At 42.4% G+C, this 20377-nt stretch overlaps 1 protein-coding gene across 2 annotated transcripts in view; it reads right to left on the bottom strand.

Moving 5' to 3' along the window:
* Positions 1-17604, bottom strand: part of PITPNC1 (phosphatidylinositol transfer protein cytoplasmic 1) — a 154650-nt gene extending 137046 nt beyond the window's left edge. For both annotated transcript variants that reach the window (XM_044449551.1, XM_044449552.1), the window contains exon 1: positions 16972-17604. In XM_044449551.1, coding sequence (XP_044305486.1) covers positions 16972-17031 — 60 coding nt within the window. In that variant the 5' untranslated portion in view covers positions 17032-17604. The remainder of the gene's footprint in view (positions 1-16971) is intronic.
* Positions 17605-20377: the final 2773 nt, after the last annotated feature.

The following is a 20377-nucleotide window of genomic DNA, read 5'->3' on the forward strand; positions in this document are numbered from 1 at the left end:
GTCTTCCAATGGGGATTATCATACAGAAGCTCACAAATGGAATAGACAATAACGCCTCATTAGGCATGGATGGATTAGTATTTAGATGGTGCGCAAGAAGGCAACTGGACATGCAACACAGAATAAAATCTGATGGACTCAAGTTTGAGCACAATTAAGGCTTTAGTGAACATTTTACACTGCATTGTTTGACAAGATTACAAAAATGATTTATGGGAATCCTGGGGTTTCTTACGTCTTAAGCTTAGTAACTGCCCAGAGAGTTGTCTTGACTAATGGGAGGTACAGAAATTAAATAAATAATGCCACCTTTTATTTTCCTTGCTGGAACTATTAAGTTGTGTCCAGGCTGAAGTCATATTTGGCATTGACCCACTGAAATCAGTGAGACTTCAGTTACTAACTTCAGTTATACTGATTTCAGTGGAACTGCTCCAAGTATGACAAAGTCTGGATCCAGTGCAGTATGATGGATAAAGAACCATTATTTGAGATCATGCATTTAAGGGTATGAACAGACTCCCCACTGTTGAAAATAATCTGGCAATTTTATTTATTTATTAATTTAACATGTTCTCTTTCCACCAAAGGTGTCCAAAACATACATAGGCAGAGAAAAGTTACACAGAAAACAGAAAACTGAGTGCACTTTAAATATTGTATCTGAAAGGATATTTCTGGCAATACACTTAATAAAAATATCCCACCAACAGAAGAAAGCAACTATGTGTTACCTCCAAGTTCAAAGCCAGAAATGATTTTTCAGCATGACTTTGCATACAGAAATGTAACAAGACCTAATTATTATTTTTTCCAAAAGTTTATCACTAGCTTCCCCTCTTGGCTCCAATCAACACAAACACACAAGAGAAATATAAAGTGATTACAGTCTTCTTAAGTGTGTAACCACTTCTGCCTTTTTTACACTTAGCAAAGACCTTCAGGATGTCATTCCCTAAGCAAAAGGTCAGTTCGCAAATGAGACTAGAAAGAGCGAGCTTACTTCAACTGGTCTGCATTGCCTCCATTGGCTAGACAGCACATCTGACCACTGCTACATTCTAACCCACATTACTATCAATCACAAATACTGTCGGTAGGATAAGTGAAGCCTAATGCATTTCTAGGGTCACACTTGCCAATGATCTCCTAAAAAGGACTGCACAATAAGCTACACATACAGAAAAAAAATGCAATTTGCTCCCCTTTTTTCTTGCTAGTTAGCTTGGTACTCATGCATGACTTGACTTTCAATGGTGATAACTCTTAACATCATAGATCACGTTGGTTGTGTACTGCATGCTGATGTCTTTCACTTTTTACTTATGAATGATTTAAAACTCTTTGTTGGCAGCTTTCCAAGACAGCTTTCTCTTTCTGGAAATTCTTGCTCCTGAAAGGAGGAACAAAATTCTGTTGCCATCCTATGATCCCCTGGGGTCATAGGATATGCTCAATTCCTGAGGGCAGAAAAAGATCTGCCCTCAAACAGGTAGATCCAATCTCAGAACCCCACCCCCAGCTACCTTGGGTGTGCAAATGTTCTCACTTTTAAAGAAAAGGCTATTTCAGTTTAGAAATACAAGGCAACAATGATCTAACAGCAAAAACATCACCCCCTGTTTATTAATAACTAGTTTTACATTCTATTACAGCCACAAATAATCACTTTTCAATTGTCAGCTAGGCATGTTATGAGCCCTTCCCAAGACAGGACTGTGCAATCAGCGTGTGGTGGTCTGCAGCCCCTGCATTAATAGATGCAATGAAGGGAAACCATGTTGTAACAGTACGTCCAGCTTGCATATCTCTCTGATCAATCAGTTATATTGCATTAATTCTTCTGCAAGAGCCACTGCCAGATTTTCAGAAACCATCTATTCACAGTGTATCCTTATCCTGTTTTCATTTTCAAGTATGCTATAACCATTCTTGCCAGTGTAATAGTAAAAATGTACCTTTATGTCACACTCACTGTTGTGTATCATTCAAAATAAAGAGAAGAGCTAATAAAGGGATGTTATAAAATATTTGTTTTGTTATTTCAGAAATAAAGTTGGAAAATGCTGTCAGCAATATTTGTATGTTTCCACATACGGAATAAAAAACGTTTGAGCAGTAAACTCTCCAACCATTTGCAGGGAAGGGCTGGGGTTAATACATTTGAGTTTCACAGTTTCATTTTTAGCTTTCTTAACCCTGGTTGCTACATGACCAGCCAAGCTTAAACCTCCCTTCTGTTCCTCCCTACCTTTAATAATAATGCTCAGATGGTAGTCTCAGTCCTTCATATTCACTATTTTAATCTGTAGCTCCCTGGTAATTCTCAACCCTTGCTCTAGCTTTCCTTTTTTTTAAAATAAACTCCATTTCAGCATTAGGAGTGTTTTCTACGCCTGACTGCATTGGGAGTAGCACAGTCCAGAAAGCTGTTTGCCATTCTTTTACCAGATTGTCTCAATTGTTTGAATGGTGACATCGTATCCTTTTCCAAGCCAGAAGACCCTACCTTTTGGGAAGTATTTAAAACCTTTTGACTGAGTCACCACCATGTTGGAAGGGTCTTTATTCTCAGAGCACTCTGGAGAACTCGTGGGGTCCCAAAGCTGAAAGTAGGGTTGGCAGCTTTCTTCTTGTTTCGGCGCTATAGTTTGTTTCATCCCTTTGGTGCTCCAGTGCTTTATTTTGCAATCATTCATATCTAAATCTGTTACTCATTTGCCTGCCACGTCAAACGAGTCCCGCTATGGGCTTTTCTATATGAGGCATTTAACCTGGCACCTTTCCAAAGTGGCTTCTTCCAATTTATTGTGGGAGAACTGGCGCATCCTTCATGCAAGCATTTCCCTGCTCCCGGGAGATTTTCCTCCTGACCCAAGATACCAGAGCAGCTGGTGGAAAGGAGCCAGATGCAGCTGATGGGACTGTGGTAGAGCCCGGAATTGTGCAAGTAGATGAGGCTGCTAAGAAAAGCCATGCAAATGGCTGGAAAACAGGGGAGAAGCGTGGAGGATGACATTGTGTGAAGGGCATGCAGACTTCTGTGAGTGAAGGAGCGCAAGCACACAATAAATGCCTCATGTAAAGAAACCCTTTGTGTCCATTTTGTTTGCCAGCAGGCCACGCCCCACATTTTTCACTTTTAAAAGCAGTCCTAGCTCGATGAGATTTTTTTCACTTTTAAGAGCATCTCATAGGCTCAAATGAAAGGCTGCCTATTGAAGACATGACAAACTGAACTCAATACAAACCAGGAAGTAAAACTCCAAGAAAGCTCAGGAGGAGGAGGGTTTCACTGCAACCTCATGTAAGGAAGACTCGGGGTTAACCCTTGCATTTCACCCATCACAGCATTCCTGCCCTCTCCATCCACAAGACAAAGCAAGGGCTCAATTGAGCTGGTGTTTGACCATAATAAAGTGTTACCCATCTAAAGCAAGGGCTCTCCTTTCCAATGAGGAGGAGTTCTCCTACTGCTGTGGCATCATGGGTGCATTAGTCAGCAGGTAGATGTCATCCTGATCTCATTTGACCGCTATGCAATCGTTGATTCCACCAATAAAACATAAGAGGTTTTGTCTGATTTCCATCCTGCCTGGAAGCCAGGAAGCTTGGTGAGCACAGACACTGAAGATATGTCTCCAGGTCAGCTCTCGTGAAACACCACAATATTTAATGGAGGCCCAATATTCTCCATCTCAATCTAACCTGGGTTCTTTCATCTCTGTTTGAACAAGTTAGTTTCGTCTTTCCCCCTTTAGTACTAAAGCCTTTAAGGTTATTTATGACCTTTTAAATGTAACACAGACACCTACTGATCCTATCCTATTACTGGTGTATTTTCCCAGGATAAGTCCACTCACTTTTTAAGGCCCCAGTTGCAAAGTATTTGTGGAAGAACAAGCAAAGTGAATGGAATAGGAATATCAAGTAAACAGGAACATTCTGACAGTGGAATCTTTAGCTCCTATATAATATGCTGAAGACTTAAAGCTTACCCGTAGTAATTACCCATCACTACCAAGTTCTTCTCTGATATCAAAACCTTGAAGTTGGAAGGGAGAAAAGTGGCATGTGTGGGGTTACACTTGAGAAGCTGGAAATCCATGACTCTACCTGCACAACCCCCAAACAGTTGCCTATCTATAGAGATAGGCAATCTGGGCACCGGCAAAGGGCAATTTTCTTCCACTGAAAGGGAAAGAGTGCACAGCAGGCAAAATGGCTGTCGGGGAGACACCACTCCCTGCCATCTTGCCCACATGAGCCTGGTAGAGCTTTGACCATCACAAAACTGCCCACGTCCACAAGTAGGATTGCTCTCTTCAGGTTTTGATTCTTACACTGTGGTCTTCTGTAGCTTTAGGCTAAAAAGTAGTATTACCCATTCACATTCTGTTGATCTGTTGAAGATACCGTTTCTTAAATCATCTTCTACTATTAAAGTGGTGACTGGCACTTAAGTCTTTATTTTATTGTAATTTTAACTTAGTATACATGGAGGGGCAGGCTATAAATCAAATCAATACATTACTTCATGTACATGTAGGAGGCCCATAAAAAAGAACAGGCAAAGTTTTCAGTGTCAGGAATGAGAAGATGCTGTTGGTGGTACCCTTCCTTCCACAAACAAGCTCACTCAATCCAATTCCAGCAGCTATATACATTCTCACTCAGTTCTCTTGCAGTACTTGAAAACTATTTCAGACTTGTTGAAGCTAAAGTGTAAAGCAAACCAAGCTTTACTACAGTAAAGCAAGCTTTAATACACAATCAATAAATACTAAAATACTGCCTTAAAGCAAGAGAGAGGCCAAAAAGTAATAGACAAATTGATTTGCATGGAACTTAAGTTGCAACTTAATAAATATGTAACCACCTGTTATGTCGTTATTTTGGTGCCAGTGTATCTATTTTCACTTGCCTTTATCCCGAAGTGTGACATGCAATGCCATGGTAACATAAACAGAGATGCCTAGATGAGGAAGTTATAAATAGCAAGATAATCTACGAGATCCAAAAAGTAGCTAACTGGGAGGGCATCTATTCTTATGACATAACACTTCCACTAGAAGTCATTTTGCCTAATTTCAAGACCATTGAAATGTGGAATGTTTGAGTGGGAGAGTGTGAAGAAAATAGCAGGGTGGTGAAGTAAGACGTGGAGTGGCACAGATGGGAGGAGAGAGGCAATCTATTCTTATAAGTCCTGTTCTCGTATGTTCAAAATGACAAAAAGTGTCCATCAATATATTAGCAAATTAAGTCGGGCAGTTGCTATCAATTTACAAGTTTAACTTTACTACTAGGAGTAATCCCACTGGCAAGAATCCTTTTGGTGTATAAAGTTAAAAACATACTGGGTTAGATCCAGAGATACCTGCATGGAACAGGGTGGGGCAAATCTGATTTTCCCAGCCCATCCACTGCCCACTAATCCCCAGGGCCACAAAAAATGCTTTCCCAGCGGTTGGGGACTGAGCTGTGGTGCAGGAGGTTGAAGACTGCTGAAAATTTGCCAGTCCCCTTCTGTACAGAGCCTTATTTTCCATAGCTTTCCACTCTTTTTCAGACCCCTGGCACATCGCACTAAACGGAGCACCCTGGCCCTTTAGGCATTGTGTGGAGGCAGGAAGAGAAAGGGGAAAGTCAGCCTCTGCCCACCGATTTCAGCAGGTAGATCTCTCGTTCTCTCAAACCAGTGGATGTAGTCTCTTCTTCATGGAAAAGAAACAACAGAGCCTTCAAACACTTATCGAGAACAGATACAGGCATTCCAAAGAGACGACTCATTCAGTTTATTTCTGCGTTGTAAAAAACCTGAAATTTGATCCAGTGCCCAAGTTTGAGGTGGAGTTCTTCCATTGGTAACTGTAGTTTCAACATGTGCCTGTTGCATCTCATGTAATCTCAATATGAGAAACGCTGAATATGTCTTCCTATATTTCGATGGCATGGTTATTCTAACCTGTCAGATGTAGGCTTGCTTAACACTGCCTAAGGGATAGCGATAACTTAAGGCATTGTTGTGTCATCAAAGGGTCAAAGTACAGCTTGCTCGGAATGTGTCTCTGGACCCAATGTTTGGGGCTCCATGCTACATGCCCCTGCCAAAAAGTCACTGATCTAATCTGACCCTGTGATAGTACAGAACCTTGTAACTGCAAGTCCTTTTGTGTTTGTTCCACAGCACTACACTGCACCTGGAAGTTTAATTCAGGTTAGCCCATCTGTTCTGCAGTCATCTTCCCACTGCCAGTGCTATACATGACTTGAGTGAAACTGGCATGAAGTGACCTAAAAAGAAGCTAGGTGCTCTTATTCCACATTAACACACACCAATATTTCAATTTCAGATGGTTATTCTAGCTAGCTTTCCAGAAACCAAACCACACCACCATAGTGTATTTCTCTAGCTTTGAATGTATAGGAATAGGCTTGCATTCCTAGGCTGCTATATAGCTCCTAGCTTGTGAACGTCAAGGTCAGCTTGAGGTCCTGCACTCATGCAGGCCCTGTGATGTAAGCAGATATGAGTGCGCGAGAGAGATCGGATCTCTTTGTTCAAGCAAGCATTTTTGCATTCTTGGGGGTGGAGAAGGTAAATACACACTGCATAGAAGCAAAAAGACGCAGAACAAACAGCTTTCAGTTCACATCTTTACCACTTCAGCAAGGTAGCTGGCTGGAAGCATGGATGAAAGATTAACACTAATTTTACTTTAAAAAATAAATGCTTCAAGATGCACAGAGTTTTATTGTTAATTTTCTCTCTTGTACAAAACCCTCTAAGTAGTGGACAGATAAGTAGCTTGAGCATAGCTCCCATTACAAGTGACTTTAATACAAATCCAGCTTTGCGCTGGTACAGACATTTGTTCTAGCCCCCTCTTAACTATGATTAAGAAAATCAGGAACAGTTCTCAGAAAGAGCATTTTTCTTTCTGCCCTCAAACCCTCCAAAGCTATGCCCTCACCTTTCCATAACAGAACTTCAAGCATCAACCTTGTCCACAGTTAATACTAACCAGAGTTCCTGTGTTTTCAGCACCTGCTTAAAGTAGGACTCAGATCCTCAGGTAACGTGTTAAGGTAGAGTTCTTTAAAGCACCCTCTTTAGGAAGTTTCTAATGAAAAATCTATTTGTATAAGCATAGAAGAATCAGAGTTGGAAAGACACAATGTAGTTACCATCACTTAGGAGTCAGAGTGCCTTGAGTTCATCCAGTAAAAATACCACATAGTATTTCTCAACTCTAACAAACCTAGTTTGTTTCTAGGAGAAATGGGGTCCATTCATGCAATTCACATTCAAGACATTGAAATAATTTATTGATCAGCTCCCAGAAGAATGGGCAAGCATCCTCCTTATAACTAAGGGACAGACAAGTTAATGGTGACTGGGATCACATAACATGACAAGCCACAGTACATTGTCGCATCATGTGAACTTGGACCAATTCCCTCAGAGTGGTTTGTTTGTGGGCAAGCCACCCCCAAGACCATGGCTTGCTCTAGGAGTTGTTAGACCATGATGGGTTGTTGTGTCCTCAGAACCCAGGTAATTGCCTCCATCATGGGTGGCAAGAAGTGCCTTTTGGGTGTCTAGCCAGAGCACTTGCTGGGAAAGGAGGCTAGAGTGTCACCAGAATAGCTTGCACCCTTGCAGTCCTCCTGCAAGGAGGCCAGTGCTCCAAATAACCCTGTGCTCCCCCACAGTGTGTTGTGAGGTTTGCCATAGGTTTGTGCTCTAGATTATTCTGCCCACTTATTTTTCCATGAGCCTTCTGCGTACTAAAACTCTAGTCCAATATAGATGACCAACCCACCAAGGATTAAGGTGAGATTGGCTTGGTCTTTTGTTCTGATTCAAGTGCAATTACTCCCTTTTTCTGCCACTGATGCTAATGAATGCTAAAGGCCACAGGGCTTAAGAAGTTCTAAGGTTTCCCCATATCAATCATGTAGTAATTGGTCACCCATATTGGTATCAAGTGAAGAAGGCATTCCTTCAAGCTACAGAAGCTCATATTGGGAGCTGTCTTTTAAGGAACAATCTGACTGGAGTATATATTAGGATTTTTTATTTAATTTTTTTTAAAAATATGATTGCAATGTGCAATCACCATTTAAAAAATAAACACAAGGGTTTAACCTGAAATAGCACACACCAGATGGTTTCTGAGGCATAACAGCAAAGAAACAGAAAACTTCCAAAACACAAAAGACAGGCATATTCCCGTCCAAAGACTAAATGTTTTCCAAGAGAAACATGCAAAAAGAGAGGGGGAGATGTTTTATTGATTTATTTGAAACACAGCATTTTCATTAGGAAAATGAATTAACTAACCGGTTAATTCTGTAAACAAAGAAAAAATAGAAGCTGCGAAACACCATAGCAATGCATGCCATGATGAAGCCTTTCTCCACAGCAGTAGAACAAGCTGGTAGCTAGAGCTGGGGAGACCCTAAATTGTGAAACCAGCCATAGTCTTCTAGACTGTGGCACGCTAGCACACACTCAAGAACTGGCAACGCTTCCGCATGTCAACCATGCTGGCCATCACTAGCCAGCCTGTGCTCATCTGATGATTGGGAGTTTCCAGTGCCACCATGGTAGTAGTGCAAACAAATGCCTGCAGAAGGGAACTCCATGGAGTTGTTCTATTTTGAAAGTGCCAATGTGGGCTAATTTCCAGCTGTCCTACCATTTGGTTTGCTATAATCATGCAATTGCTGCTGGTGGATATTGCTCTGTCTTTAAGGTTGCAAATCTATCCACACTTAACGGGAGGGAGGGTGACTTCCAATGAACGGTGTGATTTTCTTCTGAGTAAATATGCATAGGATTGTGCCCCCTGTATTCCTAACTAATATGCCAGAGGGTTCATCAGAGATGGGTGCTTGTATGTTCGCATGTTTGTTAGCATGGCTTTTATAGAAACTGTAAAAACCTGAGGGTTCACTGATTGTAAAATCTTACTAGAGTTCAGTATTGTCTGCAAAACAGCAGTGCTTGGAATAAATAAGATCTTTGGGGACTTTAGAGGTTTCCAAAAATTCTAAGTGTTTCTTGACTTTGGTAAATTTTGTGTGATCTTGGATGTTTGTGCTTTTGCTCTAGTTTATTAATGACTCAAAGCAAAACACTTCAAGGTTTCCTGCCCTTCTTTTCATTTTTGATACCTCAACAAGAAGCCACTGCTACGAATGCATCCCATAGGATCTATCACAACATGCTTCGTGTGGAATTTCTTTGAAATAAAGAGATATGTTCTCATTAATATGTAACAGTGATAAAAAATGGAAGCAGAATTTTCCATAATATGCACAAATACATTGCGAGTTTCCATGTCCGATTTCTTAGAGATTACAGTTAATAAAAGAGATGGCAGTTTGTGTACAACTTCAGTCCTGCTTAAGCGTATATCCATATCTATACTCTTAAATCCCATACATTTCAATGGGGGCACTGAAGGAAGAACTCACATGGCCTACAACCCACCGAGTTGTAACATTAAGGAGTTTATTTATTAAAACATTTCTATGCCGCCCCATTTGCCGAAGCCTCGGGGCGGCTCACAACATAAAATTAAAATACAAGAAATAACAATTTGGTTTGAGACCAAAAGCAAGTCAATATGGTGCTAAGACTCTTGGGCATAAGAATGGAAAGTGCATTCACAAACATTTCCATTGAGCAAACCCTTGGAGCCTAGTAAATTCAGCTGAGACACAGCCTGGCAATGCAGCAATGTATTTCCCAATAAACAGTTTGTTACAAGAACCCTATCAGCAGGGTTGTCAAGTGCCTTCCTATACTCCCCTGCTAGGATTAATTCACCTTCACAAAAACTGATCAGAGGGGAGCTGTTCAAGACATTACTCGATTCAGGTAAGGAGTGTATATTTATCCAAGAATAAACATTTGGTTAAAATATGTGTCCATTAGGATCTAGCAAAATGTTGTAGGCTTGAAAAATGCAGATAGCTGCTAAAATAATAATCACCACCATATTATTTCATTTTCACATTGCTAAAAATAGTTCCCCAAATCAAAGTGATTTTAATCATTTGGGGGCTGGATCATGTTTATGAGTTTATGAAGAAAGGGAATTTCAGACCAGTTCTTGTTCAAAGCTAGAGTTAAATGTAAGCATTAAACTAGAGGAAGTGCTTATTTTAACTATAGTTTGAATGGAGCTTCTCTGCATGAGAGATTTAACCCACTGAGGTGCAGAAGTGTCTTCTTCTGTTATCTCTGTAGAGGAAAAATGCATTCCTACAAAGGGCTTTTTCCAGGGGTTTGAATTTCTCTGCCTCTCAATATATTCTATCAATCAACCACAAGGTGGTGCTGTGGCTTTAATGCAATATAGCAGTTCTTTATCTTTGCAGGAGGCTTTTGTTCCATTTTTTTTCACGTATTAAAATTCAATACCAGATTTTCCTAGCTTTAAAACAACCTCCTCCAATAAAGGATGGAAAACTTGAGAGATGTGCTAAAGTGGTGGTTTCAACCTTTCCACACAGCTGGGGACCAGCGAAAACAGGAAAACCACCTTGGGGACCGCTAAGGCAGGAAACAAAAAGCACGATACCCATAATACAGTATTCTGTGCATTAGTTTCCAAATGCAATAAAAAAGGTGTGTGTGTGGGGGGGGGGGGAAATTCTCCAAAACAACCAGAAACTGAGAGCAACAAAAAATGCCAACAAAAAAGCCAAAATGCTGAAATTGGTGCAGTGTAGCTCCCAGCTGGCTGCCACCAAGCCGTCTATCCTCCCCCTTGCCCCTCACTACAGCATGGCACCCCCCCCCCCCGGGATGGCAGCTGAGGAAGAGGTGGTGGAGCACAGCCAGCCCCTGTGCCAGTAGGTGGTGAGCAGGATGTGCCCTCCCAGCCTGGACCAGCAGCAAATCTCCCATGGACCAGCACCAGTCCATGGACCGGTGGCTGAAAACCACTGTGCTACAGGACATCAGTGCCATGAAAAAGCCCCTCAGACCTCTATGAGTGAGGGGTCCTGAGCACACAATAAATGCCTTGTACAGGGAAATCAAACAGTAAGAAATGCAGTTGAAGCTTCTTAATAACACAGAGTACTGTCCATAATATACTAGACATACAAGAATATTGCACAAGATGTAAGCCGTACAAACTATCTCTAGTCCCACAACAGAAGGGGCACAGATCCAGCTTTTTTGCAAAGCCAACCCACATCAGTTCTCTGAATTAAAACCAGGGGCTGCTTTCCTAAATTGCTTGCAGAGCCATATCCAGATGGCAGGAAGTCTTGCAATCAAGCTAATATGCGAATCATATGCATTTCTTAGTCTGGATGCAGGAGCAGAAGTTTGCCCTAAGCAGTCTTGACTAGATGGTGGTGAAAAGCTGAAAAACTAGACTTAGAACCAGAGTTGGAAGAGGTAGGCAGGGCTTCATAGCTTTTCTAACCATTCTCCCACCCACTTGTAATTGTGCTGTATTTCACCAAATTTTGCTATACTGCACCAAATAAAAACAACACCATCAATAAAAGATTATGTTGGCATGCTTCCAACCAAATAATTGCTGACCGGAGTAAAAGATTGTAGTCAATGAAAGGTGTTCATGCGGTTATACATGCTTGGCCATAATACTATGAGAAGGCTTAAGACACACAGATGCTGCAGTAGCAGCAGCACCAATGTCACTACTCTCAGGCCAGAACAGAGATTCTCACCTAGATCTGTGCCACACTACTGGGGAAAGTGTGCCGCTGAAGAAAATCAATTCTCCACAACACACTTCTCACAGTGCACTAGGATCGCTCTCTTTTTATCTGAGCAATCTTCAGCCACTCTGGGGAAGCCCGCTCATTTCCATTATCTATCCAAAGAAGTTACAGACCTCTAAAACTGCAGGAAAACCTTGCTTCAACTCATGTTTTTGAATAATATGTATGCTACAGTGGAAACCCCAGCGGTATTTCAATCCTGATTCACCAGATTTTTCAATATGCGAATTCAAAGAGGATTATTAATGCAAAGTTTCAAATGGCAAGTCTGAAAAAGTAAAATCTCAGATTCCTGATTCCCAAGTACAAAGTATTTGGTTGCTTTAAGAATTGATTCCCTGCTCTTAGAAGAAAGAAATGTGGCAGTGCTTATATTTGGCTTGCTTATACTGAAGGTAGAAGACATTTTATGCAGTTATAGCCGGCAGGTCTGGAAAGCAAAATACCATTCCTGTAAAAGTCATTTAGGGTCTGAATTGTCCACACTTCCTGGGATACCTAGAATCACAGTTTATCCCTGTAGTTCTGTACTAGAATTTGCCCTTTTCAGATGTTTTCTGTTTGATGGTAATAACTTTTATCTTTCAGTTTGTTCGGCTTCACCCGAGACTGTGCCTGTTCTCAGATGCAACATCCTTGTGAAAACCTTTAATTTGCTGCAGAATTTCCTTAAGTTTATCAACTCATATCCCCCACCCCCACACTTCAGACTTCCTTTGTGGAACAGAACCTGCCATATTGTTGTCTTGCCTGGAATGAACCAGCACTGAAGAGCTTTAGGCAAACTTCCAGCAAATTAGACTTTAAAAACAACATCTTGGATTCTTCAGGTATGGAGTCAGGTCCCACAGTTAACAAAGGTAAAGTTAATGGGTGTAGCAAGTGAAGCTAAATTCCATAAATGGGTTTGAGGAGTTCATATACCCAACACGGTCCTCTTGGCAGTGACACCAGTGCTGTCCCTTAACTCTTTTCTGTATTTCCTTTTATTCTTCATTTAGTATTCTTGTGACAAATGTTGAGTAAGGAATGGGGTGGAGACCCAGTACCCAGAATTTGGACCTGCTTGCCCCCAGTCTCCAAGATGGTCTTTTCTCTGGTGATAATCCAACAGCTGGCTAAACTGGGCTAATCTGAATGCTTTACTCACTATCATGTGAGTGTTTATCGTCTGCTGCACTGTGTGATGATGTTTCTTAATTTTATTGCATTCATTTATTTATTCTGAACTATGTAATTAATACTATTAGCTGCCTCAGAGTTTCTTTTAAATGGACAGTGATGCATACAAATGTTTAACAATCATGGAATTCAGTAAACATTGTATATTAGTTGCAGATAGGGGAAATACATATTTTCCTACATTTCATGCACTTGGCCAAGTGTAAGGTTGATGTTCCAGTAAATACCACAACAATCAGTACTAAATTATTTATTAGGGCACGTTTACACCATAAACAAACATCAACACTTCTTTTTCTACAGCTAGCAAGGAATAAAATCCATTTGGGTTGCATTTTTTGTACAAGGAATTAATGTTCGGCTGGAAAGATTTCAGAATTCAGCAGGCTACCCAATGCACATCTAGACATCTATGAGTGGCAGAATTGCTCCATAACACACAATTTCTGGTAAGGCACTGTAAGTAGACCAAAGAACTTTTTTTATTGTAAGAAGCTAATTTACTAGCATTAGACTTCATGCACACATCTTTTTTTGGTAATGTTGAATGAAAATTTCACCAGAAAACCACAATGGTAACCAAAAGCTGGAATTTTGACATTTTACCCCAATATGACTCAGGTCACATGAGACTTTAAATATATAAACTGTTCAAGGAAAAAGTTCATTTTGACAATAAATGTTGAAAGGTCATATGCTCATAAACATATTTTAAACTAGAAGAAAGCAACAGGACAGTAATAGATCCAAGGAAAGCAACACTCAGTAGTTAACGTTATAATGACACAATGTACTTGTATGGTTCCCATTACTTTCTCTTCCAAATGACATTTAAAAGATTGCAGAACTTTATCAAGATTAGGCAACAGCCCCAGAAGAAAATATTTCAGAGCCCTCAAGGAACAAGCATCAGAATGAACCGATTTAAATAAATTCCCCAGCTTCCTGCCATGTATTTATTGAACTATCAAGCATACTAACTGGTTTCTGTATCAGAACAGCTTGCAATTAAGTAGTGCCTGTACTACCAAGGGTATAACCAAACCCTTCTCGTCATCTAGCCCACCCACCTTTTGAGATAATATTTGCTTAGATATGCAGTTGGAGTTTTCTATACACACCTGCAAGGCCATTGTGCAAATTCATGTGCTTGAGCAGAATTTTAAGCATGTTTACTCAGAAGTAGGCCTGTTGAATTCAATGTGTGTGCTCCTATTTTAAATCTTCATACAATTGCAGCCTGAGTAGCCTTAAACCTTCCAAAAGCAAGGGCTGATAATTACTCAGCAGAATGTTTCTCCATGAGACAGAAAGAAAATCTATTTTTTCTCTAACTACTCATAATTTACACAATAACAAATATTATCCTTTGGGTTATAGTTATAAAGATTGACCTGAAAACTACAAAGTTCTATCCCTGGTTCATTCTTTTACATAGAAAAGCAATCTTTGACTCAATGCACTGATTCAAATATAGAAAATTATAGAAACAATATTATTGCTTTCTTGTTTACATTCTCTCAATTTATAGGGAAATATATCACATCTCATTCTTAAGCTTCAACTTCTACAAGAGCAGTTTAAAATATATTGCAAATTTCAACAAAAGCATAAAAAACAAATATAACTACACAAATATGAATATATCAACTTTAGTTGGTACATGAGGAATGCATGTGTGTGTATAAACAGATATGAAAGCACAACTTTATACATAAACTTCAATAAAGGCAAACAAAATAATCATACACATATTCATTCATAAATAATGCCCACACACCAGCCATGCAAATGCCGAAAGCATCAAGAATGGACTTAACAAAGAGTTGACTTAACACTGGAAGACAATCCACTATGACAACCTTGTAGCTCCACAAATATCCCAGCAGACAAAAGACAGTGACTCTACTTTTCATTGTTCATCATATTATACTGCAGGCAGAATTGGATCTTCCCTATATGTGCACGTGTGTGAAGAATTCTAAATTTCCAGAAAGGCCTTCATTCACAGATTGAAGAAAAATGCCCCTATCTTCTTGAGGATGCCTAGCTTATATTGATTCAGTGTAATTGTTGGAATTGATGAGTTCATTGTGGCTACTGTATTAGACTGAAACATATATTTACAATCCAATTAAGGTCTGTACATGGCCCATAGAATGGGTACCATCCTATAATATGTCTGCTGAGAAGTGAGCCCCATTGTGTGCAGGTGAATGTGTATCTACGTACAACTAGAAACCTCTTTGTTGCAAATGCTTTTTGTATGTGGCACACTTTGATAGGATTACTTGAGAAATGTAATTAAGTATCAAAGATTTACAGGTTTGTGCATAAAATGTTTTCACCTTTCCTCCACCTTAACTATTAAATCTGGTCCTTTATGACAAGGAAATACTGCCTCCAGGCAACAGTACAGAAAAACTTTCACAAATGAAGGGTGTGAATGCATGTGATAATGGTGGGGAGAAGGGGGAATTGCCTTTTGAAGCTGCTCCACACAAACAAATGAGCCAATGTTTGTGGAAATTTTGCAGCCTAGCTTACGTGGAATTATTTATAAAACCCTTTTAAGTCCTTGATTGCTGGTTTGACTGGAAGGAAGGGAAGGTTCAAGAACATGAGGAATCTTTGAAAGCATCTAACTGCACATACACAATGTTCAGCACACATGGTTGGAATCTGCTGATTGACAATCCAGAGATGCCTGGTATCTCCATATGCACAAAACTGTAGATAGCCAATAAGTAGATACAGTTGTAAAACAGATGCAGTGGAAGACTCATGGGTGCATTGCTATTTCATCATTTTGCACAAATCCAGCAGAAATGTGTTAAAACACATTTTAAAACATGTTAAAATATGGTAGTATCAGGATGTTTTATCACTTTCATTGCCAAAGCACAATCTTTACAAACCTTTCTGTTTGGCAGTCTCCCAAAATGCACAGAGTGTGGTGACATATTCAAGCTTTTTACTGAAAGAGTCACCTGCAGCAAATGTTCTGCTAGAGGTATTCTTAGCACCATTCTATATATTTCTGCATCCAGAACAGCAGGGAACAAAGATCTGCACGGAAATATATGTCTGATGCTCCCCCTTGTGGTCTATAGTACCATTTTTTACAAGGAAAAAAGAAACAGAATACATTTGTGCATTTCCAAAGGCACAAAGAAAAACTTTTATGATAGTGACTGGATTGCCATTAAACCTAACTTAACGGATTTTTTCAGATTCCTGTTAGAAGCTTACAGAACAGTCAACCTCTGTACTTGCTAAAGATGCCACCCATGATGGAGGCTCACTTTATATCTAATATCTCAACTTTACAGCAGTGAATAGTTCATTAAAACCATAGCTGATGCGAAACTAACGCTCTTGCATTCTGCACACAGAAACAGCGTGATGAATATATCTAATGCCCTCTCTTCATCTGTTGTCTGTATGCCACTCGCGCTCACTAGATCTGCTTGTTTCGATAACCTGCGTAGCACACACATCTTGAAATATGTGATGGGATAGTAAAATAGACGAGTACAACAGCCACATTAGGAATCTCTCTGGGAGAGAGGAAGCCTGCTTAGAAATGCTTCTTTACACAAAGGCTTCAAGAGATCATTTTTGACATCTCCATCTCGGAATCTGGAAGGAGCATATTTTGAGCATGTACTGTTACCGGATGCTTTTTTCCTCTTTTGTTGTATGTTATTGCATGAATTCTTGCAATAATTTCAGCCAAAATCAGTCCTGACAAAAGTGTGTGTGCACGTTTGTGTTTGCATATGTGCTCATAGCAACACTTAGTTGATGGCACAGTAAATTAGCATATTTGCTTTCATTTATGGGTACTTTCCATTGGGATTCCTTAGAGTAGGAAAATACATCTTAGAATAAAAAAAAATATTGTACTATTCAGCATCAAATAAGAGGGTATGCATCAACTTTCCTCTAGCCATATCCAGGAAAGAAATGGTTAAACAAAGCTGTATTATCGCTCAATGCACTTACCTCTTCAACTGTCAATGGCATACAGATCCGGTACTCCTTCATGAGCATATTCCCACACATCTAATGCCAATCAGCAATTTAGGAGAAATGTGATCCTGCTACACCCTAACCGTATCCAAAAATTTAAAATATTTAAGTCACCGAAATCTACAGCACCCTGTAGCAGCCGTGCTTTGTACCGTATGGAGAATTCGACACTGCCACCATGGAGAGAGCTGACCCAGCAAAAAGAGAAGCACAATTTTTCCTGTCTTCCAGTTTTTCGGCTTCAAACTGTGATCATGTGATTCTTAAATATCTATTTCCATGCACGCACACGGAAGGGGTCTTCAGAGGGAGAAAACGATCATTGTGGAAACGCCGAAAGATCGGAAACGGCTGTGCAGTTCTATCAAGACATTCTTCGAGCAGTAGGGGGGAAAAGTAGCACAAAACCGCGGAAGCCGCTCGGCAGCGTAATGTCACCGGCGCCGGCGGCCAAGATGCGAAGCGATGCGATGCGGTGCGGCGCTCGCTCCCCAGACAAAGGCTGTGTGTGTGTGCAGCGTTTCCTTCGCGGCGGCGGGTAAACAAGGTCCGCTCTGCGCCTTCCTGTCCTGGAGCTGCTGTCGGGCGCTCGGCGCTACTGCACCGCGAGGGAGGCAGGACGCGGCTGGGCTTCGCCTCCCACCTTGGCTCGCCCGTGGGGGCTGGGCTTCCCCGGCGGGGCCGCGCGCGGGACGCGCGCGCACCGCTGGCCGAGCTGCGAAGCCGCTGCAGCAGCGGCAGCGGCAGGCGCCTCAGGGCGGGCGTGAGGAAGACGCGAGCTGGCCGACATCAGCCGCCGCCGCCTCCGCAGCAGGAAGGATGGCCCGTCCGGCCAAAGGGGAAATGGCCGAGCGAGGAATGCGAGCGTTTTGGAGCCAGGCAGCGGCGCGTCTCCGCGCTCAAGCGCCGGGGAGCTGCGGGCGAGGGAGCCGCGCCAGCCGCAGGGCGAAGCTGGAGGCAGCGTCGCCGCGCTCGTGCAGAACTAGGCGGGAAGCAGCGGCGAGGCGCCGGACGGCTGAAGTGGCACAACGGCGGGGCCGCGAACGGCGTCCCCAGGGGCCGGGAAACCCTGATTTACTGCGTGTGTTACGAAAGCTGCGTAAACTTTCGAGATAACACCGCCACAGCATCTGCCGTCCTTTTACGCATGGCATTTTTCTGCATTTTAATTGTATCGACCGGATATTATTTTGACTGTGCCCACTCCGCCATGAACCGGAGCATAATAGCCTTGCTATCAATAATAGACCCCACTATTCATTTCGCAGTGACCATTTGTGCACAATTGGGAGTGAGATACATTGCATTCATTTGCTGAAATTGTCCTGGAATATTTTGTAATGCTGAAGGAGTTTTTCAAAGTCTTTGTAATTTCTGACAATACTGGAATCTGAATCTCTGGAAGCATTTAAACAAAAGCAAGTGAAGGAAGGAAAGAAGAAACTATCGAGGCCGGGTCTAGAGTGCCTCTACTTGGTGTTGGGCGACCGAGACAGATTGAGGATTCTGCTGATGTACCGTGCACCCTTCTGCCCATCAGACTCCCTGCCTGAGCTGACCGAGATCATCTCGGACCTGGTGTTGAGGACCCCCAGGATGTTGGTCCTGGGGGACTTCAATCTCCATGCCGAGACTGTTCTGACCGGGGCGGCTCAGGACTTCATGGCCTCCATGACGGCCATGGGGCTGTCTCAATATGTCATAGGCCTGACCCATGAACGCGGGCACATGCTGGACCTGGTTCTCTCCACAGGGCAGGAAGAGGGTGATCTGAGGGTGAGCAATTTATGTTTGACTCCCCTGTCATGATCAGATCACTTCGTGAGGTTTGAGCTCAATGCCGGCCTTTCCCTCTTTAAGGGTGTGAACCCTATTGTGTTGGTCCGCCCTCCGAGCCGGATGGATCCGGATGGATTCCGGAAGGCTCTGGTGGAGTTTCCAGTTGATAAAGCTGGCGCTCCTGCTGATGCTCTGGTTGAATTGTGGAATGGGGAAATGGCCAGAGTTATTGACAAGATTGCGCCCAAGCGTTCATTCCCTTGGTATACACCTGAATTACGGGCAATGAAGCGGGTTGGGAGATGTCTGTAGCATAGGCGAAGGAAATCACAGGATGAATCTGACCGAACACACTTACAAGCTCACTATAGAGCCTATGCTGTGGTGGTGAGGGCGGTGAAGAAGAAATTATTTTCCACTTCCATTGCCTCTTCATAGTGCTGTCCAGTGGAGCTCTTTCGGGTGGTACAGGGGCTTGTACATCCAGGCCCTAAGAAAGATCCCGTACCACCCTCGATGACTTTGCCCAGCACTTTAAGGAGAAAATCGCTCAGATTTGTCAAGAGCTGGACTCCACTAGTGATTCAGATCCTCTAGGGGAGGTGCCAATATCTCTGTCTGGTCAGATATTATTGGATGAATTTCAGTTATTGCGGCCTGATGATGTGGACAAGGTGCTTGGACAAGTACGTCCCACCACCTGTTTACTTGACCCTTGCCCGTCATGGCTACTGACCAAAGCCAAACACGGGATTGGTGCCTGGATCCTGGAGGTCATCAACACCTCTCTGAGGGATGGCCGGGTGCCCCTCTAAAGGAGGCGGTAGTCAGGCCGGTCCTAAAGAAGGTGTTCCTGGATCCAGAGATGGCCGCCAATTCTGGACCGGTGGCCAACATCCCGTTTCTGGGTAAGGGGTTGGAACGGGTGGTGGCAGGACAAGTCCAAGCACTCTTGGATGAGACTGACTGTCTGGACCCATTTCAGTCCAGCTTCAGACCCAGGTATAGTACTGAATCTGCCTTGGTCGCCCTGTTTGATGACCTGTGCAGGAAGAGAGATGGGGAGTGCATCCCTGTTGGTCCTTCTGGACCTCTCAGTGGCTTTCAATACCATCGACTATGGTATCCTTCTGGATAGGCTAGCGGGACTGGGAGTAGGAGGCACTGCTTGGCGGTGGTTCCACTCCTACCTCAACGGCCGATTCCAGGTGGTGGTGCTGGGGAACTTTGGGTCTGTGCCATGGCAGTTATGCCATGGAGTACTGCAGGGGTCCATTTTGCCCCCTTTGCTATTCAACATTTACATGAAACTGCTGGGAGAGGTCATCAGGAGGTTTGGGCTGTGGAGTCATCAGTATGTTGATGACATCCAGCTCTACCTCTCTTTTTCAACCAATCCAGGTGAGGCAGTGGCTGTGCTGAACCGGTGCCTGGCCGAGGTAATGGGCTGGATGAGGGCCAATAAACTGAAACTCAATCCAGACAAGATGGAGGTCCTGTTGGTGGGTGGTTCGGGCTCCTGGGTAGGTGACTTGGACCTTGTCCTGAATGGGGTTGCACTCTCTCTAAGGAACAGGGTCCATAGCTTGGGAGTGCTCCT

Source organism: Varanus komodoensis, unplaced genomic scaffold, assembly GCF_004798865.1.
Source record: "Varanus komodoensis strain SLA01 unplaced genomic scaffold, ASM479886v1 scaffold59_1, whole genome shotgun sequence".
In the NCBI taxonomy this organism is placed as follows: Eukaryota; Metazoa; Chordata; class Lepidosauria; order Squamata; family Varanidae; genus Varanus; species Varanus komodoensis.